Source organism: Lineus longissimus, chromosome 1, assembly GCF_910592395.1.
Source record: "Lineus longissimus chromosome 1, tnLinLong1.2, whole genome shotgun sequence".
Lineage (NCBI taxonomy): Eukaryota > Metazoa > Nemertea > Pilidiophora > Heteronemertea > Lineidae > Lineus > Lineus longissimus.
The window spans coordinates 8174842-8198869 of NC_088308.1; the positions used below are offsets into that span (position 1 = coordinate 8174842).

Below are 24028 nucleotides of genomic sequence, written 5' to 3' on the forward strand. Positions count from 1 at the left end.
ATTATTGTTGTTGCCATGGAAAATGGTTTGTTTCAATAAGAAACGCTGATTCACGAACACGTACCAAAATTAACGACGTCTCTCCATTCAATTTTAATCAACTTTGCCAAAAGGCAGTAAATCAGTACTGATCAACCGCAAGGAAGCAGTCTGCACATTAATAAGTCACGATTACGATAATTACGGTAATAAATTTCAAAATGGAAATGCAACAGGATATTCACAATTACCTGAAATAATTTGTCATGACATCATTAATCCTAGGACGAGAAAATGCCTACGTGAGAAGAATTTTACCAAATAAATTCGAACGAGGACAATTTTATAACAATAAGACGGCAATTTTTGCAGAGATTTTACGCGCATTCATTTTGAGCGTCAAACAGGTGCATGTTTCTCCCCATCGACAATTTTTGCCGGTTGACCTACATGTACGGCGTGATTTTTTGGAAACCCCCGAAGATACATTTCATTTTTGATATTGATGCAGCTGATAACCATCGATAGTGGCACATGATATTCCCTCGAAAACTAGGAATTCGGAGCAAAATACGGCGAAACTTTGCTTCTCTATGGTAACGCCGTTTTCAATGTTATCCTTAACTGGTTAAATTTCACCTGTGATCCGTAATTCAAAATGACATTTTTCGAAAATTTTCGGCCAGAATAACGGTCAAAACATGTTTTTGGTGACATCCTCACCACCCCTTCCCCCCCCCCCCCGCTAGCCACGCCCATGCCAGCGATCATGTTACGGGTAATAGAACCCTAGTAAAAAAAACCACAATCATCTCTTGTCTGATAAACTCAAAATGACTATCATTATACGTCGATAGAGCAGCTGTCTTTGATATGTTTCACGACTCATCAAGATTTTTTATTACATTAATAGCAGACCGAAAGTTTGCAACTCGAATTAGATAAAAATTGTTTTTAACGGATATAGTGTTAAGGTGTGTGATTACCAGACAACATGTCATGGTTTATTTTTCGGGGTGTTGGCATTGTTCAATTTACGATAGCTAATAATAAATAACAGTTCTCTAAAATTGATGGGCTAAACCGTTAAACGAAAATGAACGGAAATGAAATGTATGTTATTGCTTAAACTATCACCGTTATTGCTTAAACTATGACTGAAAACAAGTCTCATTGGAAATGACTTGTTGGTATTGCGTTATTGCCGCCCATGGGCCAAGAGCGATGACGATGATATGGTGATGGGGACGGCGATGACGACGATGACGAGATGGAGAAGGAGGATGGTCACAAAATGCCAAAAAGTATTCAAAGGTTTTGTTTCCATGGCTACGACAGCAAAACGCCCACATCAGTGACTGTTGTGCCGCCTGAGGATTAATAATGATATAACGGTTTCGTTCAGCAGGTCCAGACGTGAATTTTGTATGGAACATGCTTAAAGGGTAACTCGTGTCAAATTTCACCATATAATGTTTTAGCTGATTTGACAAATGACTACGTCACTTTCTCATAAATCGGTAAGGTTTTCGAATCGAAATGCACATTTTCTAGAAATTGATGGTTTAATCCCGCCCGGACGGCTCGCTTCGATGCCGTTTTCGTTGATGACGTCACAACATGAACATTTTCGCGGTCGCGGTGGTTTACATTCAGCGATTTTATAATAAATCTAATCAAAAATGGTAAATTTGAGCTTTACATTTGTGCTCAACAGTTAAAAACGGACGTATTTCCGCAAAGTTGTAAATCACATCATAGTATCACTTTAAATATTCTTGTTTTCGCTAAGGCTTTTAACACGTTTTCAAAACACAATCTTCCAGTGTATACAATTTACTATTTTCGACTTGCTACACTTCTCTGTCGATGAGTAGTATAATGACTGCATCTAAAAAAGCTTGGCATTACTGATGAGATAATTAACCATAGCAATTATTATTAAATCCCCAGAGAAATCCGCTTCCTGTAGCCACGCCATCATCTACATTTTTTGTCATTTGTCTTATAATCATATTAATCCTACAATTCAATCGATCGGGTAGAAATCTAATCGCACCATATCGTGGCTTACCTAAATTCATCAGTAATACGGTATGAACGATGATATGTCGTCAGATTTTCATTAAAGAGAGCCACATAATACAGCTTATATAATTTATTAAGAAATTGACAGCGATGACTGAGAGATGGCCTTGACCTTTCCCAAGGTAATCGTGATATCAGGTTTAGCGAAACAATAACGCCCACAAGACTGACGTGTCGCTGCGTAATTGCTTTCCTCAAATTCGTATGCAGTAAAGTTGATTGTCATGCAACTGGGGGCCAGTTGCATGATTTTTTTAATTCTTTTTTCACCTAATGTAACTTTAAGATTTTATTGTTTTTATTTATTGATCAGTGTGACTGTAGTTCAAAGAGTTGAACGTACAGTCAAAAGACCTACATTGTATATGTCTTCAAGCATGTCCACATTCACACAGCTTCAAAGAATACTGCTATGCACAATTATGTCATCTATCTACATATCATTCCCACAGTTAGCTATTTATCAAACAACTGTAGCCAAAAGTGTAGACCAATGTCTCGGCATAAGGGAGTTTTCGCAGCCTCCCCGAAACGCCAACGCGAACACCTTTCCCATTGTTCGACATAGTTATCGGGAGGTCGAACAATGGGCCATGAGACAGGCGTTCACGTTTGCGTTTCTGGGGATTATCGAAAAAACCCTAGTGAATCGAGAGCAGCCTAAAGCGTCATCCCTGGAAGTAATGCCCGTCCCTATGGTAGATAGCGAAGGGTTCTGTGTTTTTAAAAATTACCATCAATACTTCATATCAATAGCGCACAATAAAATCTTCGTCCTCCGGGTATCTATCCTTTAACATTTCAAATTTACACCTGTTATGAAAGCATCTGTCAGTGACAGGTGATACTGAACTTGTCTCAAAGTCATCAGGTTGGGAAAACAATAACGCTGTCATGGCTGATCATGTTTTATTCTCTCAAAGGTCGAGGAGCATGGTCATATTCTCTGACGTGACGTGTCGCTCCGTGTAAACGGCACTATACGAGGTATGTTTAATGAAAATCCAAGAACAATTGCGAAAATGAGAGCATTAATGCATCATTACTCAACATCTTGGAGCAAACTGTCGCACCATTTTTTCATAAAGGAAACCTATAGCGAAACGCTTATAGAAATGGAGAAATTTGAACGGTTAAAACCGAAGGCGGGAATAAGCGTCCATTGCTTAAATGTTAGCAGTTTCGAGTTCCCCACAGGTAGTTGATCATATAGCCACTGAGCTGCATCGGAAGTCATCACCAATTTAGTTATTTTTACTACGTTCAGCTAGGCTAAATAGAGAATTGTGCCACAACAGGATCTCTTTAATGTGATAAAGCATATTGTTATACAAGGCTGTATACAGGCGGCTAACCCAGCATTCATATTTTTTCCTCCCATGCAACTTTTTGACTCCTTTTTTCAATTTAACCCTAGCGACTGTGTGCCAATATTAACATGTACTAAGGCTATTATTAGGGCAACGTTCTCAGAGTGTACAATGTACATGTTTGCAAACGCGCCACGAATGCGACAAAAATTTCTTATCTGTCAGTATAAAATGGGACCGAACTGCGATCGATATCATTCCCCGACCAGCGATTACTGGTTGTACTCGAGTTTTGTCACGTTTGATTTTTATGATTTTCCCGGCGTTATTTTCGGCATACGGAAAATCCAGAATACTTCCGACGCCACAGAAATGCCACAATGGTTCCGAGATAACGATGACAATGACGTCAAAAGGACCACATCTTTTCATTGACATCCTCAAATTACCACTAAGCAAATTATCGTGTAAAGAAAGCTTTTGATATCAATTTTTTTTTCCATTTCCAATGCATTGTCTAACGTATGTCGACACGACTCTCTTGCAAAGACCATCTTGCAAGGTATAGTGCCTGGAGGGAGGACAAGAGGAAGACCTAGGAAAACCTTGCTGGATAACACCAAGGAATGGACAGGCCTACCAACAACACGACTGATCTAGGAGGCCGAAAACAGAGCGTCCTGTGCACGAATCACTGCTGCTAGCTGTCATGGCGCTCTCACGACCACAGGTCACGGGACTGACTGATTGACAATGCATTGTTCCTTAAGCTCTAGGTGTTGCACCAACCCACACTGAAAACCGGTGGTGGAACACAGTGCCTATGAACAATTTGGGGCGAAACAAGTATAGGACCGGTGTAGAAATAGAAAATGTCCCCTGGAAAAAGTGTCCGGCCTGTTGCATTCTACCCGATGATGGCTTGCGGTTTTATCAATTACTGTACTATTGAATTTTGTCGGGTTATGATATATGGTTCTATAGAGGCCATGTCAGTCAATAGCGCAGAAAGCGCATTAAAGAGTCAATTGCTTCCCCGAAATTCTATGTTCTAGGAAATTTCTAGCTTCTACACAAGTTTGGATTATAACGGTCATTCTGGAGTTGCTGGGTTTTCTGAGGACTCCAATTGTTTTCTGGATTTCTTCAAATCTATATGGACTTCAATTTCCGCGCAAGGTGTTTCTATTATAGACAGAATGAAAGATTACAGCGGACAAATTGCCTCAAGCATGTCAAGATAATCTTATTGTGTTTCTTTCTCATAGTATCTTTTGATGGATTACCTGCAAACTGAATTTATTTCCGGCTGAAATCCCATTTCATTTCCCATCTTAGAGATCAAGAAATTGTGAGTGAAAGACCAAGTTGTAACTATTGAAATTGGCAAAGGTAAAATGACATTTCATTAAAGGATTTCGCTGCAATTACATTTAATTTGTAGCGATTTACCTGCAATTTGTACTTCTTCAACTGCAATGGACTTCGCTGCTTCTTCAGCATCAATATATTTTCTTCTGAAACTCAGAAAGTGCCGGAACCGCTTGTAATCGAAACGGGAATGAAATGAGCAAAGGTACATGAACAGCAATTATGTTTCTAAATTTTATTTTGGTATGGTCTTATTTCCACCTAATAATTGACAATGCAGCCTGTGTCTTCGTAAAAAAAACAGCATCTATCACGGGTTATTTTGAGTACGGCCGCAGGTGAAACGTCGTACTAGCTGTATAAAAAATGTATCTCATAGAACTTTTAGATGGATATAGGCGACGCAATCCAAGCAGTTGTGGGAGCACTTTTTGAAATCATTCCTAGTCAAAATAAATTGGCTTGCTTGGAGCTACTCGTTACCCTGGCAACAGGGAACTTTAAAGGCTTACGCCGTTCGTTAAACATTTGACATTTGTAATTGAAATTCAAAATTTCAAATTGTGTAAATTCGACCTGGATATAAGTTTCGACAATGCTGTTGTGTACACATATATATAATACCAAAGTGCAACAAATCGTTTGCATAAAAAAGCACTACGGCTTTTGTGTATGAAGGCATTTCTATTTTCCTCGACCACCAGTAATTATGAACGGCGTACTCGTTTGACATGACAAACTGAATGGACGGAGGATATTGCATGTGCACTCTATAGAGCTTCCCGAATGTATTCAAATGTTTTGTTTTTTAATATTGATATAAAAAAAAAACATTGATGCTAATAATAGAGCTTTCCAAATGTACTGGAGGTACTCAGATGCTAGTGCGAAAGGCTGTTCACCTCTTCACCGCCTTTACGGATACATTCACCTCCATAAAAATCCGAAAAAGGTATACGACTCCGTTCTTTCAAAGCAATGGCGGCCGATTCAATTGTGGTGGAAATGTATAACACCGGATCTTCTACATATACTGTCCCCCAGGTCAATTGATTAGCATAGCTATGTCGTTTGCACAAAAAAAATTTTTTATCAAGGTTTTGTCGCCGAAGTACATTTCGGCACAAGCTCTTGGGCTTTACATGGCCGGAACTTGGCGTGATCATAACTGTAGGCAATATGACCAGACTTTTTCTTCGATATTTACTATCTGACCTACTTTCTTGCCTCCAGTCGGCCATCTTTCAAACTACTACTCTCCTGTCGAATAATGGACTGAAAACCCGATAATGGAACATTGATAGTACCCTCTTTTTCATGCTATATGTGTAGTTACAACTATACAATGGACAAATTGCACGGCAGGTGTACGTTCGGATCTTATGAGCTTCCTGAGACGAAAAAAAAGTCCGATCTAAGACCGCTTCAATTACAACAAAGTCGATACATCGGCCAAGCCGGAACAAGCCGTCATGACCATCGTCCACAACCCATTGCTTATATAAATTTAACATTAAAAAAATGGCATCGAACAACGACTGAGGCCTGACTCAAATCAGAAACGGTCTCAGATCAGTGAAACCAGAGTATATAAATTCAAGAACAGACAAAATTGCCCGGTAGATAATGTTCCGATTTTCGTGGACTTCCTGAGATGAAAAGGAAACTTAGCTATCAGCCATCTCAACATCATCATCAACGCCGACCGGCGCGTTCTGGATTCATGATCAATTACTGTCAAAGCATTGCAACCACAAACGCCTCGGGCTAAACCTAGTCTTCCTTAATTTCTTTCATTCCGCCTTTTTTTCTTCTGAAACAGAATTCATTTCCGGGCGAGTCGTGTTAACAATAATGTTTCATCGTTATCATGGTTATGAAGACGTCATATATGTTTTTTTTGGCAAGGAGGTATTTGTTGTCAAATAGTCTGAATAATGGCTTCTTTTACTATAACTGTGCTATGGTATGTTAATCACACCTTGGCGTACACACTAAAATGTCGATCAAACAGCTAATGATGATTAAAGAACAGTTTGGGGCTAGTTTCAAATTGTCTTTGGTAAATTAGTACGGTTGTTGACATTGTGATACACCCCACAGTAATGCTAACGAAAACTGAGACGAACCAAATACTGCTTTTTAGCTCACATGTGGGGAGCTTATACAATACCGCGACGTCCGTCGCCGTAGTCGTCGCCCCTCGTCTAAAAGCGGGGCACGTTTCGTAAGCCCTTGGGCTAGATGGCCGAAACTTGCCCAGTATCTTACGATTTAACCTACTTTCTTGCCTGCAGGCAAATCCTTTGCAATTTTAAAGCCCTTGCAACGAGAGAGTGGAATTGTTTATGGTGGGTGTAAAGAAAAAGGCTTCACCACATATACCAGAAAAATGCCTTGAAGGAGATGAAGAAAAAGACGAGTGAACTGCGCCACGCGACTCCCCCGCTTGCCATTTCATAGAAAATATTAACTGTGATGAAAAGAATACATTGTATATTTATTAAGCTTTCGGAATAGATGCTTCTGGTTCATGACAATTTATTCTTGACAGCGCATCAGAGCTAGCCCATCAAACACGTGAAGCCGTATGATCCGTACATGTGATGTCCGGAAATCGTGTGAGTGGAATTGTGTATTAACCACACTGTTTTCGATTAAATCATACAAGGACCTTTACATAGACGTTTTATACGTCCCTGTTTTTATTGTTAGCGCAATGTAACTATTTGTGAAGAAATTATCGGCCCAATTTAGACTATCTTTAGACGCTTGCGATTACCGAATTGAAGGCACTGGTTATTTCATCGATCACTACGACGGCGCCAGGCGAAGTTGTTGGGTGAAATGGAAGCTTCGCTCGAGTAGTGTTTCGTGAGACAAACAAGACCGGTGTAACAGTAACAAATGCCCCCCAGGAAAAAGTGTCCGGCCCTATTGTATTCTGCAATATGGTTCTATAGAGACTCTGACCGTCAATAGCTCAGAGATTGAAGAGCATAATAGAATCCTTTGTTTCCCGGGCATTCTATCCTAGGACATTTTAAACTTCTACACCGGCAGTGAGATATGAATGTAATTTCTGAAACCCCTCAACGTTGATATATTTTAGGCAGTATCCACTGAGAATCTGTTTTCGACACCTCTTACACCAACCCAAGACATTATGATTAACTCGCCAAACCTATATTGTCAACACGAAGCTAATACATCAATTCATCAATTATTAAAAAAGAGAACCTCAAACCAAGGTAGTTAAGTATTTCGAACGACAAACTTTCAAAGGGATGACAGGTTACACCAATGCTATTATGCACTCAACTACATTCTGTCCGACTTGCCGTCACGTCTAGTTCTATACCAATAATAGCCACAAGCAGGTTTTGCCTGACAGGAATCGAACTGACGATTATCGACCGCGAGTCCGACACCAACTGGACCACACCGCTGCTCCAACATTACTTCAACCTGGTAGAAGTATAATAGCCTTCGATGAAGACATCGGCAACACGATCTCGTAAGTTTTAAGTAAGACGTAGCACCAACAATCTTTGCTTGGTTGGCTGTTTCACTTTACATGACAACCTGTAGTTGAATTGATTGAATACAACAATCCCAAGCCGATTTTGGATTAGCCAATTGTAAAACAGGATGGAGGCTGTCAAAGAGAAAGCAAAATGTGGAAAAAGCGCTGATATCTGCGGAGTACTCCGGTTACAAGTGTTAGCGGAACTGCTTAAATGATGTACCAAGGTCACTCATAGGTTCTTGTCGGTCTATTGAGTATTGTCTCGAATGATGGAGTAGGTTGTCAAATATAGGAGACTGAAAGGTCGAATGTCTTTGATATTTGTGGTACACTCAGGTGGGAATGGTTGGAAGACGCGGACAAACAAACCAGCGATTGTGTAAATAACCTCCACCATTCTTACTTGCTGACCTAAAAAGGCCGTTCATTTCAGGGTTCAGATTTAAGGTCAATTTACGTACCCATGCGTACAGCTGTGCGGGGGGGGGGGGCTTGAAAAGACGATTGGAACTGGTTTCTTCACCGTTAAAAATCCCACTAAGTATGAGGAAGATGAGACAATCAGGTTATGATTTATAAACATACAACAGTATGGACTCAGAGTGGTTTTGCGTACGGACGCAAATGGGAGTCTTGGCTCTTTCGTGCGCATGCGTACAAGGAGGGAGTAATGAAAAATTACGAAAGCGTGCGTACGTACTGAACGGTACATCGATGCCATCAGTATCTGTTATAATGAACTAATGACCAGAAACAGATTGGCTCCAAGTAATTCGATATGCACTTAACTAAACGTATCCACGGGTGGGCACTTTGTACAATGGTAAGAGAAACGAAGAGCGAAGATCGTAGGTGAGTCTTGCATCTCAATCGCGCGTATAGCTTCCTGATGAGGAACGTCATCGCATACTTCGTTTCGATGTTTTTATAGGTCCTTTTAGCAACGTTATTGTCTTGATATTGGCAGAGATAGGGAAAAAAGGCAAGATGGCAGGGACATGATCGCGTTTGCTGAAAATTATGCTATGTTTGGCAAGAGGCATACTACAGTTTATTTAATTTAATTCAATTTAATTTAATTTAATCTAATTTAATTTAATTTAATTGAAGTTAATTTAATTTAATCCATACACATGTAGAACCCACCAAATGAGGGCTATTACAGAACGGTATACAAATTGTAATATTCATTTACAAAGTAGAATGTGATCTCATGAAATTATTGTAGATGAGAACAGACTGCCTGGACGATGTCTGAATTAAACATAAGAGCCAAGTACCGGACATTAAGTGACAGGTTTATAGCTTTTTTCTGGGTGAAAGACAATATTTCTGAGTAATACCTTAGAGTTACCCAAGGTAATACTTTGCCGAAAAATCACAATAATCAAAAACAATAAATTAAAGAGCATTTATACAAACGTGAATGATCTGATATCAATCTCCTACTTCGAATAATGCTTGGATTAAATATGTTGTACGTTGACAAGTCTACAGATTTGATAATAGAAAACAGAGTTTTTGCGTTGAGGTAAAATTACAGAACCCCGGATATTCCTCTCGGTATGACTAAAGAAAAAATCTAATAAATCAGAATGATGACAAAACTCTGTAGCACATGCACATGCCATGCTCACATAGATTTCTTCGTCTTATAGACGACAAGAAATGTACGGAGATCTCGCATTGCCGCATTACTTCTCCTAGTTCCATGAAGTGCTGCTCCGTATCTAACAAATACTACTTCGATGAACTAGCATAAGGAATTAGAAAAGAAAGCGGCGCATCGATGCCAGCATTATCTGCTCTTTTAAAAAATGGATTCGAGAATGATCATAATAGGATATCCTTAGTCAACCAGGTATCGTAGTAATTCCATGAAAAGTTAAGTCAAATAACTACTGGATTGAGAGAGAAACTTACAGAACGTTTCAAATAGCATCCGCCATGATAGGATATTAGATTACAGATTGTACCCAATAGCATCTAATTTGATATGTACTTGAACAAACGAATCCGCCATTGGGTGAAAAGTGTTGCAGGTGAGTCCTGCGTCTCATACTCTGGTATAAACATAATTTTCAGGCTAAAACTATTTTACACTGCATGGATTCTATACTCGTATGGATCCTTACTCGAATGGATTTGATAGATCTAGTTATTGTTACATGTAACATTTCTGTCACGATACCGGCAGACTCGTACGATTGAGGAAAGATGAGATCGGTGGCGGGCGCGGGCATGGTCGTGCTTTGGGAAAAAGTAAGATGTTTGGGAAGGGGCATGTGCGACCCTTCACCATGGAGTGGAGTGATGGCAGATATCCCTACACAGGAATACTTCCCCATTTGTGTCGTTGCTATATAACGCATCACAAAATTTAAAACCAGCAATACAAATACAACAACCTATAAAGAGAACACCAATCTCCGCAGTTTGACTTTTTTTCGGCATTTGGCGCGATCTTATGACGATCTACCGTTAAGTGCTGCGGCGGCTGGAGAGAAAGAAAGATGAGAAGTTGACACAATTCCCCACTCGCTTAGACCGGATTTACCGCGAAGCACGTCAAGTGAAAAGATCACCACTACATTAGAGTGCGAGTTAATCTTCTGACTTTCCTTTGCAAATTTGGCCTTGAGCCTTAGCCAAATGTTCCGGCTTTCTTCCGCACTATAATCAAATTAGCTCCGGAGAAAATTGAATACGTATCGGATTCTTGGACTTGGAGATCGTACCGCAGGAGAATATTGACAAGACTGCTAATAAGACTGATTGAATGAAATATAGCGGCGTCAGAAGCAATTGTAGTAGGTGTAATAATGTTTAAATGTACAGGAATAATAGTTTAAGACGTCCAAGGATCGACAGTGTCCGGGGGGGGGGGGGGAGAAAAGGACGTTGATTTAACTTCAATTTATGCATTAACAGATGAGCAGAGACATGTATTCGACACATAGTCCGTACTGAACTGTGAAGCTGTGGTAAATACATGACTGTGAAGGGTGAAAGTGGATTTATTCTTCAATCTTTGGTGAATTCTTAATCTACAGAGCCAGGCCATAACGGGGATATACTTTTTGATAATTAAATTAAGGAAATATTGTCTCACTGGCCAGCTTGAAACTTGTATTCTAATAGGCCCATATCAGTCCGCGAGTGACGATTGATGGCAATGCTGTACACAAATCAATTTTTCTCAGGCAATCGGTATTGGAATGTTTTGAATTTTTACTATTATTTCGATAAAAGCCTCTTCAAAACACATATAAAATTTGGTGGGAATTAAAGCACCCTTGGTGTACTTTTTTCACCAACCTATATTCATTAAAATGTACACAGAATGTACACGCTGGCTAATAGATGTCTCTGGCCAGATACGGTTAAAATATACAGCGACAATAAAAGCAATTGGTAAAAAAAGTAAGAAAAAGTAGTTCCCTAAGGGCCACCAGACCTCTTTTTTATGCTTTCGCTCTCGGAACGCCAACGCTGACGCCTAAACATATCCAATTTTTTCAGCATACGACGTCAAACAATAGGATTGGCGTTCCGGTGGCCATGAGAAAACTGCGTTGGTCGATTTAATTTTTTTGTACATTAAAGGAATGGCCCGATTTTCCCTTTAGTATATTTGTACTTCTCTTGTCGCATTAGTAAACTATTTTTCTGAAAGTATTTGACCATTTCAACTCGTATTTACATGTAGTAGAAAAACGCAGCATTCGTAATATTCGGGCCGGCACGCACGCCTGACGCAGGAACATCGCTGTGCACGCAGAGGGCTCACTTGGATCAAAGCGGGCTCGGAATACCCCGGTGACATTAAAACATCCACTTGTCCACCCTTCACAACTTGTCGGTATTGCAGGGCCTGCTAATTCCGCGCTTCACACAGCGTTTGTGTTAAAAGCGTGATTGGGGTGTCATGCCAACGTCATTATTCGAACTCAATATCATAATCATGTGACACCGCTTTTGTCAAACGTGTCAATCCCTGTGATGATAAAGCGAAATTGATCAAATGACGGATACCAGATAAATCGCGATCAAACAATATTACTGTCAGTAACATTTGTGGTGATGAAAACATCAGCACAGTTGTCATTGTCTGGTATTCATGAGTTACTATATGATACTCGGGTTTCTGAAGGATCGACAAAACAACTCAGTTCATCCAGGAATTTAACTTTGCTGAGAGGACGGCAGTGCATATTCACGGTATATGATCAAAGACAAAATTATTTCATTCGTAACCGATTTCGCTAATGCATAATTAATCATGGTGATTACGTTTGCAGTTGTTCAGGGAGGCAGCAAGGTATAACAGCGTATGATGTAATCACCCATTCCATTTGCCAGATTAACTGCGAATGCGACAACCAAAATAAGTTATGCATGCTTATCTCACTCAAAGGCACCATATTTCTATCCGTTGGTAATTCATGTACATCCAACCGTTCAAGATTTACGTTTACAGTGGTGCTTGTGCTCCTGTACTTTGCTCCCATTCGTGGTCCAATGATGAAGTCATTAACAAAAATTCGAACCCCTCTATCTCTTACACCCGGCCACCACTGGGAAAACTTAAATATTGGGTTTCTATCGTCAGGTAGGCGTACGCTATCCCACAACACATTCAAATTATTTGTAGCCTGTATGTTAAATAAAAATCGCTCAGCAGCTCTCGGACTATTAGCTTGTCGTGAAAATCATGGCTGATCAATTTTACTTTCGTTTGGCTGTTCCGAAGCACAGAATTGGAATAAACTGTGCAGACGCTATTTAGCCGGTTGAAGGGTTCTAAATGCCTTATGTGTAAAAGGTATGCGAAACAGACGCAACAATACCGGCTACTTAGCATGTAGCGTCTCCACGCCGTATAGTTTATAGCACTGGTCGGAGCTTGTGAAGACATTTGGGGTATCAGTGATACTCGGTCCAAGTCCACCAGGAGGTAATGTTGAATAAAAATGAAGAAATTATGAAAGGCCTCGACTAGAAGCAAACCTATGCAATAAAATTCTTAAACTATTTAAATTGACGCCGTACGCACTGTCTTCAAAGATGCCTCTGCGGTAAAGCCCCTCGGCAAACAACTGCAAACATCAAAGAAAAAGCAGGAAATTGTAGAAATGGAGATCCTGGAATATCTACATCATTCCTTATAGCCAGAGGTATGTGGACAGGATACAGTGATATATACACTACGTCGGTAACAGTCCACGATTCAATTATTTTGGACATCTTGTGTGGCGTCGTTCTCGAGAAAACCAAACACGTGTCATTTTCGGAGATTAAAATACGAGTGGGGCAAAAGAATATGAAATTATAACGGAACCGTTCCGCTAAACGGAGGAATAGCACTATGTGGCTTGTCAACAGTACCGGAGTGGGCAGTTAAATTTCATGTAGGTTGTATCAAATAAAAGTGGTAAAATCAAGGCCTTTGGAATATAAAAGGTTTTTTAGTGCTTAAAATAGTATCAGCTCCAAAAAAGCATGTGACGATCCAAACGGTCATTGATATGATTTTCTGGAAAAATAAAAATAAAATTTGTTTACATTAACGTTAAAAAATCAGAGAGTAATAACTGAAATATCGTTTAAAGCCACAGGCCATTTTGTGATAATGAGCTGTCATTTCGACCAAAAGGGAGGTATGCCACTTGCCAACTCTGTTTTATTCAAGTCGCATGTCTACGTGATCCTAATCAAGGACGTCGTGTCAGCAGCCAACGGTTAATTGAAAATAACTCTAATTCAATTAGTTTGATACCGTCAAGGTGAAAATTAATCACTGCCACCACGCAGTGTTTAACATTTCCTGGTTGAAGTCTGATTAAGTTCTGCACCGACGTAACACCTAAAAAAGAGGCTTTTGAGATGTTGTTAATTGTTTTAGAATTTCCCATAGCCAGCACAAGTTTGCCCCCCCCCCCCCCCCCCCCCACCCAGAAATGAAAAATCCCTAAATGCTTCTCAGGTTGTGAAAAACCTCAAGGGTATTTCTTTTCTCATTCTTGTGTTGGCTGAAAAACCTAAGCAAAATAATCTTAATTTTTAAGAATGTACACGATCCTGATTAGACATTGGGTGATATGAATAAAGACTAGCAAATGCTTTTATCTAAATCTTCATGTACATTTACACTAGGCCTTTCTGTACAAAACCGGAGTAAAAGCATTTGCTAGTCTTAATTCATATCACCCATAGTCCCTATTAGGATTGTTATATTCAGAGCCACTCCGGATTAAAAGATACCATATTGCAAAATTTTCTTTACAGACTTCTCAAGCCTAAACATGCTATACGCCGTCCAGTTATGTTTGCTCGGGCAATGCTGTTATAATATGATAAGCTAGCTCTCAGACAGACCTTCATCAACTACTGAGACGTTTAAAAAAAGAAATGAGCACTCGCTACCTCAACGTTAATCAGTCTTCCTGCCAATTCAACGTGTCACTGCGTGACTGCCATCACTGTGCCTCTCTTTAAGATTACAATCCCCGACAGCGAATTCAAGGCTATCCATTAAAAGCGTTATGATTTGCGTTAGGGGGAGCAATTGAAATCAACTTTATATAAAATGGATGACATGATTAAAAATTCAAGGTTCATTACGATATTCTTTCAAGTTGAACGATTGAATTTGAAATCGTTCTGGTTCAGTAGCTGGTTAATCAGGCAGGATAATCTGGTTAAGTTGGGGGCGGAGGATTTTGCACTGGAGGACACTGATAACAGAAAATGCATCAAGTATCACGATCGAGAAAATCGCAGATAACCGACATAATCATTTAAGGTGGATTTAAAGTAGTAGTCTGATTCATGGTTATCCATCAAAATATTTATTAGAAGAAGTCGAACGAAATGACTATTGCCAAGTATGGATTAAAGAAGATGTTTAACCAGCTATTGGTTAGAATTAGATATACTAGCACTTAGTTCTAATTTTGAATATATGGGGCTTTTTGTAATTAAATTAGCTCTAATTCATTAACCGGTGAACTTATCGGATAGCTTCTGCCTGAATTATTTTATGTGTAATACATCAAGCTAATTAAAAATTAGATCAAATGCCAATCTACATAAACGTGATCAATTCAGAAAATAACTGAGCATCATGCAATCTGAAGCAAATCCGTATATTTATGGGATTCTTTTGTGTTGTTCATTTTTCTCTAATCTATACTTGGTATTACATGTCATCGTGGAGATACAGTGTTGTCCGCTGCCCGCCTTGTATCGGCGTATGTGTGGACATGCCGCTGTCTTCGTCAACTTATGAGCCCTTATTGTATCTCCTTAAGTCACGGCTTCTGATTTGCGGATATGGTGGTTGCTAGCTAGAATCCTTTTGAAGTACATTGTTCTTTTCACGTACATATGCAACATCGACCTGGACACGATATTGTGCTGTAATAAAGAAGTCTCGTCCAAAAGGCAGAGACTGATAAGAGGACATAGCAGTGATGATGTTTTTTTTAAACACGAAATTACACAGCTTATGGAACAGGTGGGTCTTCATGGTTGAAAGACCGGGAATGGATGATAATAATCTATTAAGGAAATACCGTATAGAGAAATAAGCGTCAACAAGGACATTATTGTCTGTAAAAAATTTGGACAATTTATACGTAAGACTAGGAGGCCGCGGAGGAAACCCACCTAGTCGAGTTGCCGCCATCGATCGGCAATCGAATGCAGTGTAGTGTTTTTAAGTGATTCCGTTTCTGCGTGGGATGATGTTTGCTCTCATTGTTTTGGAAGGCTGAATTACGGTCTTACACATTTTCGCTGTTTCCCCCTATAGAAACTGCTCTTTTTCTTCGATGTCTTTTGTCTGTTGAAACATTGAAGTATGGTAAAAGCAACCAACAAAAACGTTATAGAATGACCTCAGAGATGACAGGTGCTGATAAGTTTCCGCTGTCTCACTCCGATAGATGATGCCTTCATGTACTACAAGCATAAAGCTGTCAATCGTACGTGCCTCGGACGCCTTCGCTTTCGTCAAAGTCTTAATCACCTACTTAGTTCGAGCTGATCTGTGAGTACGTCTATAGCCACTCAGATGTCTATTTCCCATTCCCCACGAGGAGATGACACCAAGTTGACGGATTATGTCGACATAAATAGCTTATGCCAGAGAAAGGGTGCAGCTGCCAGGACAGGCACGTTTTCTTCATATAAAATGTTGATAACTAAAATCCAGAGGCTCACAATGGCTTGTCTGACAATGGCCAGTCTAACAAGGGCCATGCTTCTCTGCCAACTGTGCAGCGAGTACGAAGGATTCATGAAAATAGGAACAAAACTGCTTCTAGCAAGTTTTTGTTAAATTATAGTCTATGTACATACAAAGTCTTTCAAATAACTTTATTTGAAAGACTCTGGTACATCCAACCTTAATCAATGGGGCCTCATTTTATCTATGATGCTGTTTCACAATTTTGTCCAATCGTGGTTTTGATTTATAGCGCCGATGTTCGAAGTCTCAAACATTCACTCTTTGGTCATGTCATGATAGACACCGTATGTAGACTACCGAACGAAGGTAGTAAAATTGCATTTATACCCTCGTCAAAATGGCCGATAGGGCCTCACTGCATTCGCGGAATCAACCAATTTTTTTCCCCATATTTAAACTTCTTCGAATGACCTCACCAGTGATCAGTGTGTGCAAAAAAGTGCGCTGAATTTAATTTGGAACAATACCGCAAAGGCCGGGAAAATAGCCTGTAAAGTTCGAATCCCAGACGAGGGCAACGGAATTCGATTTCAGTGAAAGACGATGGGTAATTGAATAGCTGACGATGGTAATTGTTCCATTATGAGGTGACCTGTTCATGGAGATTTATTGGTGCTGGACCAAATACGATTGGTTTACGGGCTTCTTCGCTTGTTGTGTTGTATGTAATTAAGCCGCAAGCGCTAATTCCTCCTCTATAGTTTGCCCAATCTCCACAAACTGCCACGAGCCTCCCGAAATCATCAACACAAAGTAGTAGTAGCTGAAATTACCATTGACCGGTATAGTCCACCATCCTGGCACCAGTTGTGTTCAATATACATGTACTCGCATCTCGATATTTCAATTGCATACGAGGGAGGAGTTTATAAAATCTGTATCTCAGGATGGTAGTGAAAAGCGTTATTTTGAGACAAATTCATTTAGGTCCCTGAGAATTCCTTGTTCCTCATAAAAATCTATCTCACTGTGGCCAATAGTTGTTATGTTTGCAGGAAGCATGAGTCTACTGACGATGTTCTTTGTTATTTTGGGGTAGCAATACTAATGCGGCCGAGGTATAACCTCATTGATCCGAGGTAACATAATGTCATTAAGACCCACGGGGTGGCGCTAAATGAGCAACCGCCGGGGGCCTGATTTTGTCGTGGCAGTGTTTCTTTGGAATCAACTGATGGTTTCTGTAAGGTATATCCGTGGTGTCTTCCCATTTCGCCATTTCCCACCTCGCCATGTGCCCACTTCGCCATTTTCCCATTTCGCCAGTTTCCAAATTCGCCAATTTCAATAAAAGTGGCCTATTTCATTCATAAATTACAAAATTTTATCTTGCTCATGATGATCTAACCCCCCCCCAAAAAAAAAAATTATGCTTGAAAATCCACGAATACACTGTGTAATATACGTTGTCTCTAGTACTTTCCCGACAGATGGCCATGCCAGTGTCTGCCACTATTAGCCAATCACGAGGCAGGCTGAGAAGTGTAGTGCATGAGTCAGCGAGCGGCACACAAACTGAAATGAACATTTCGAACCGAATCTCCTACCCCTAATTACAAAGGAACTAGTCATTGGACTCGTCTTCCCCGTAACATAAAAATGGTACGATTGTCGATAGTGTGTGTGCCCACATCGTAAGCTTTATGACACATTCGTCTATTGTGCTAATACAATGATAGAAAACACAGTATGCCTTTAAAAGGTGAAATAAAAGGCCACCGTGTAGTAGGTTTGTTGATAGTCCTTTTTTGAAAAATATATTTTGTTGTCCGGCGAGCGGTGTTCGTTTTTAAAAACTCGCTATGTGTCCAATTCAGATTCTCTGTCCATATCAAATAGCAACAATGGTTTTGCAAATAGGATAAATGAATACTTTTTTCATTTTAAAATGATAAATCACGCAATGGGTCAACCAGCCGTCAATGCTTGACAAACACGTGCAAAATGGGTATAGATTCCTTCGAATCGATACTTGCTTTATATAGCCGAGATTTGAACGTTGCAGAAGGAAGTTCTTAAAAGTTTGGTGTGATACCTGTATCATCTGATGTAGTTGTTTTTTTACTTTGGGGCGAAAGTGCTGCGTAGGAGTGGACATGGACGATCAAGAACTTCTTTTGTTTGGCCTAATAAAGTTTGAAAGAGGAATAGGAAGGCGTGACTTACCGTACATAAGATTGGAGAGAAGCGTAATCGGCAATACGATGACTGAAACCAACATATCCGCTATTGCAAGATTCACTATGAAATAGTTTGTAACCGTATGCATTCGGGGATTTTTGTACACCACCGAGACAACGAGACTATTTCCTACAACGGCAAGCGTAAACACAACCGAATATGCAAAAGAATAAATAAGAATCAAATGCAACGGCTGTTTCCAAAGTCCAGTAATCAAAAGGTATTCCTCTTCGTCGGTGAAGTTGTAAGGTACAGACGCGTTTCCCGTAAGATTTCCTTCCATCTTCTTTGTTTATTCCTCTTTGAATAATCCAAGAAATAAATCCGCCTAAAAGTGTTATCCTTTACATTGCGCTAAAGCTGACATAACCTTTGAGTAAAAGTGATAGAAAGTGCAGAACTTCTTAACTGTTTGCTGATGAAGCGTGTCAGTGATATTCCACCGTATGTTTACCTGTTGTTGTTTTTGTGGCGACCTGCGCCGAGAGAACCTATCTGTGCTTAGACTTTCCGCACCTATGCACTGCTAACACACAACTATTTGAAAAATCTATATTCCACGATGCGTCCCTTCACTGCGATTCACAGATGTGGCAATCCCACTCGCCCAGTCTTAGTTGACAATGCGCATGAGCGCAGATCCACAGTCCGGCGCAAAGATATATCTGCCGATGTCGTGTCGAGCTCGAGTAAAAACCTATCATCGGATAGTGTCGAAATGTCAGTAAGGCATCCGTTGAGTTAATTTGTTAATTGAACCTGAAATACCTTCTCGTATGTTGAGTGGAATTAATTCGACAATGAAAATTGTTGCCTTTATCATGTTGTATAAAATGAAGAATGAAGGAGAACATTCTAAAGACTGACTTATCGTGTCATTGGCTACTAATAAGCTGGCGAGAATTGATTACTTTGAGATGTTCCTGTCTATATCTATGGTAGTGTAAAATGGTTCACCGTCGAGACTTCGCAGCAATATTCTGTCCGCTCTACATTATACGAACCCGGGCAATCCCGGAGGCCAGGAAACCAAGGTCATCATAGCGCCATGTACCTAGGTCATCATAGCGAGGATCAAGTCGTATCATACAGTGAGAGGAGCTTGCTATTCATGCCGCAAAATTGTGAAATTAATTAGACTTGGGTGTGCGTAGTGCTACGAGGACAGAAACCATACATTTAAAAAGGGACTTTCAAGGCACATCAGTAGAGCGTTAATACATAAATTTTATTTGTATTGAATTTTGTATCCGTGTTGACGAAGTCTTACCGTCATTTTGTCAAAAGCGGCATAAGTCAATGGCCAAACACCTGTTTCAATATCCGCCCAATGTTTATTATGACAATAACACTCTATCATGTTTGTAGTTTTCTGCATAATTCTACAATTCCACATTCCATTTTTCAAATGGGATGTCGAAAAAAACCTGATGTAAGGTATAACTTGTTCAATAATCGCTTTAGGGATCAAATCCATTTAACATTTGTTAGCCGATTTTAACCATTTAATTAAATGCAAATGTATAGGGATTAATAAACGATTGATGCGCGATCCCTGCTGTCTCAAGCGTTCCGCTGTGTAAGGTTTATTGCGGACCCGCAGGTAGTAACGCCCCTAAGATGGTACACTATGATATGACCACGGCATAGAAAAGGCATTTTGTGATTGTTTGCGGCAGGAACACCTTAGAACATGTGATGAACTGCAATTTACTTAGGGACAACGAGACGTCGCTGAGAATAATTGAATTGCTAATCCAAGCCTTTGCCTTTAGCCGGTTTTGTTCCCAGACGAAATTTTAAGTAATTATTGCCGGGTATTCAATTCACACTTAAATATGTCTTTATTTGATCAAGATCCCGCAATGATTGATAACTGTAAGCCAACACGTATAATGATCTATCATCTTGAAGAAAACCATATCACGTCGGGCGTCGCTTTCCGTTTTTATATAGCTGTGGCAACACTGATATTGCCTTCCCTGCGGTGTACATTTCAGAACATTAAGCAGATACCACCAGAAGATAGAAAAAGGAACGATGATTTCAACCTGTTCTTAAAAAAGGACACCAATCCTGACATGTTTACCAATACCATAGCTGACGAATCGCCCCGGTGCAAGGCATTGTAAAACAAGTGTCCGATTATTTTGTCCCCAGGGGTAGGACTTACCTTCATGTATTGTATACCATTGTATACAGGAATACTGTTGAGTAGCGTTCTTGGGGATCATTAACTTGCGACGCGGGAGATACGTTGCTAAGAAGCCAACTTCTAACCAGATGGTGAGTTACTGATAGTGCATACCACCAACAAGAGATAAAAACTAAGAATGTGTGAGGAAAGCTACAGCGCACTTTTATCTATATTTCTATTCCGAGTTTTGACAATGGATCTTATACAAGACATCCCCCACATGTTTGATTTTGTCAAAACATACATGATTCCACGGACTTATCCGTGATGCCCTACACGTACTTGCGCGTGTCTCAAATGGTTCACCTTATCAATTAGTGCTTCTTACTAAGCTCATAAGGAAATGGTACATACATGTATACAATAATTGTTATTGAGATCCTAAATGAATGCCTCCGGCATGCGAGTACGTACCAATTATTTTGCTCTACCAAATGCATATGAAATATTTTATCAAAAGGCATCTTATGTAAAGGCAAGATGGCCGAGTCTACAGATGATTCACCTTAAATGGTGCTCTGAATCTTACATCGTGATATTTCTTATACAGATGTGCCTCTAGCGTCTTTCATCATAAGCCTCAACTGACTGCCGGGTCCCAAACAAGAGGCAACAAATGATGCCTCTCAATCATTTGATTTTGGTGCTTTTCAAGAGTATCCAGCTAGTGAACAGGGGCGTAGCTAGGTTGTCTGCACCCCCTTGCAACGCCCATGGAATAACACCCGCGCAGCTCCCGTTTTGTATCGGCTCGGGTTTGGACTGTATTTTAGCTCCACCCTCGAGTGTCTTGGTAACTCAACCAAGGTCCTCCGCCTCGGGTTCAATTTCTATTCTAAAATACCTCAAACTTAAAAAGATAGGCCACGAAAATAACTTGAATATGTGCGAATTTGGCAAATTCCATCCATCGCCGGCCCGGAGCGCCGGTAGCGCCGTTGTTTACATTATGTTACGGCAGCGTGCATAGGAAGTCCGCATCGGCTCGCTCAAGTGATGCTAAAATCCGCGCAAATGGGCTATTTGGAGCGTTTTTCTCAGCAAATATGTGTAGTGCTCATTAAAAAACTTAGGGTGGTTGATGCTTCCTTGGCTGATTTGTGTTTGAAGCAGTGTTTTGAGAGCCTCAAACTTCTGAAGTGAGCTGTGTGCATGGTTTCCACATTTTAGTGCAACCCGAGGGAACTTTGGTAGAGCATCTTGGTTGCGTGTCCAAAACACTCCACTCTCAGAACGAGGCTTATGCATTTTCCATTTAAAAGTTGACTTTACGGTACCAAGGTATTTTAGAATATTGATTATGGATCGGTTAAAGTGTTCGCCATTTTGCTTCAAAATATTTCTGTCATATTTCTTTATAAAATGCATGATGGCTTCTTGTGTTTCTTTATTTTAGCTCCTGTGTGCACTGATTGACAATTGGCCAATCTAGGACTCGTTTAGGTTTCTTATACCAAAAATTCGACAGCAATTGTGCATTTTTTAGCTCCGCTTGAGAAAAAACACCATGTTTTCCAAGTGGCAGAACAGACTAATCCACCCGTGGCTCGGGATAAAGTTAATCTGTACGTGTGTCTGCAAGGATAAGAGAAAGACAGCACTTCTCCGGTTTCCCTTTGGGCATTTTTTAGAGTGCAGCATGTTCTACTGATGAAGGGAGCAAGGCATTAGATAAATGCTATGTATATTCTGCTGCGCCTTTGTTGTGTCTCAAGGTACAATGAAGTAATGGGGAAGGCGACTGGGTTTCAGGGTTTTTTCACGTTTGTTGTACATATATAGCAGTGCCTGTCGTGGCTGAGTTATTTGTGTCTTACCAACAACGGTAAATTTAGAGGTAACTATGCCACGAACAAATAGTATCTATTATTACTGTGCATACGCCATGAACTTTACGGCAAGAGCTAATTGTCATTCGTTACATTGCGGAAAATTGGTTCAATCTAAAAGAAGCGTTCTTCTTTAATCCAGCCTCTCATCAGAACCTTCCGTAAATGTCATCGAGTGATTCACCTGAAGGAAAGGCTTGATCAATTAGGTTCAGTAACCGTGCATTACAATCATCTAATAGTATATTTTAATCAGTGTATCCAAAGCACATACACTAAATGCGTAATATGCTATTCCGATTGATATTCATCCAATGACCGATCAACTTTCTGACAGGCTGTCTGGGTGACCAATGAGACACAGCTTGACAAAACAGTGCGCAGTGATTTGTCCAGCAAAAGGCAATGTTGTCTGTGTTGATGGATGTGACACAGAGGTAATTAAATAAAAGATACTGGTAAGGTACTTGTACTGTTTTTTATAACTAATTCAGCCTAAATTATCGCCGTTAATACGGCTCCTAGCGCGATGAAACTTGACATATGTAATGATTTTATATCGACGTTGACACAACAACATTGTCGACATTGATTGATACTTGTTCGAAGTTAAATTGAAAAATTCGAATTCGAATAAATTTTGAACGCACGAACACAGTCTTTATGAGATTGCTCAGCTTGGACACTTGCTGGGGAGGGCATTTTCGAACCACAATATAATAAAGTGCTCTGTTATTCTCCTACACCAATATTGCAATCGGAGATATAAAATACAGCGATGTTGCTTGAAAGAAACAGTGGTGGAGGTCCCCCAGCGATAAATCGCGAAATAGCAATAAGTCATGAACAGATCGTAATCTGATTTGTTCGGAAGTTCGTCCCCAGTGACAAAAAGGTTTAATCTGGCTCACGCTGTTCTTTTTTTTTTTTTTGTATCGACAACTTGGTTTATGCATGAACCAAACAAGTGTCAAGAATAATTTGTGGAGAATGTCTTTTTGTTTGCATAACTTGGATTTTGGAAGTTGTTGCGAGTGACTGAGGTAGAATAAAATCGATTCACGAATCAGGACAATCAGGTTACCAGGCGGATCATTTTGGTCGTGTTAGCTTCACAGAAAAAAAGTACCGGTAGGTTTATCTTTTTATGAAACAAATGTTTTTGAAACTAACCTTTAGCGTTTTGTGGCAAAAGGCAAACGTCATTCTATGTTATTGTTGAAGAGGTGAATCTCACTTAGTAATAGTGTTGCCTTGCAAAAGAAAGGCAACTTGAAACGGTGAGTTTGG

The 24028-nt window shown here is 40.0% G+C and overlaps 1 protein-coding gene across 1 annotated transcript in view; it reads right to left on the bottom strand.

Annotated features, from left to right (window-relative positions):
* Positions 1 to 19281, bottom strand: part of LOC135487800 (neuropeptide SIFamide receptor-like) — a 144505-nt gene extending 125224 nt beyond the window's left edge. The window contains exon 1 of the mRNA XM_064771886.1: positions 18698 to 19281. Coding sequence (XP_064627956.1) covers positions 18698 to 18995 — 298 coding nt within the window. The 5' untranslated portion in view covers positions 18996 to 19281. The remainder of the gene's footprint in view (positions 1 to 18697) is intronic.
* Positions 19282 to 24028: the final 4747 nt, after the last annotated feature.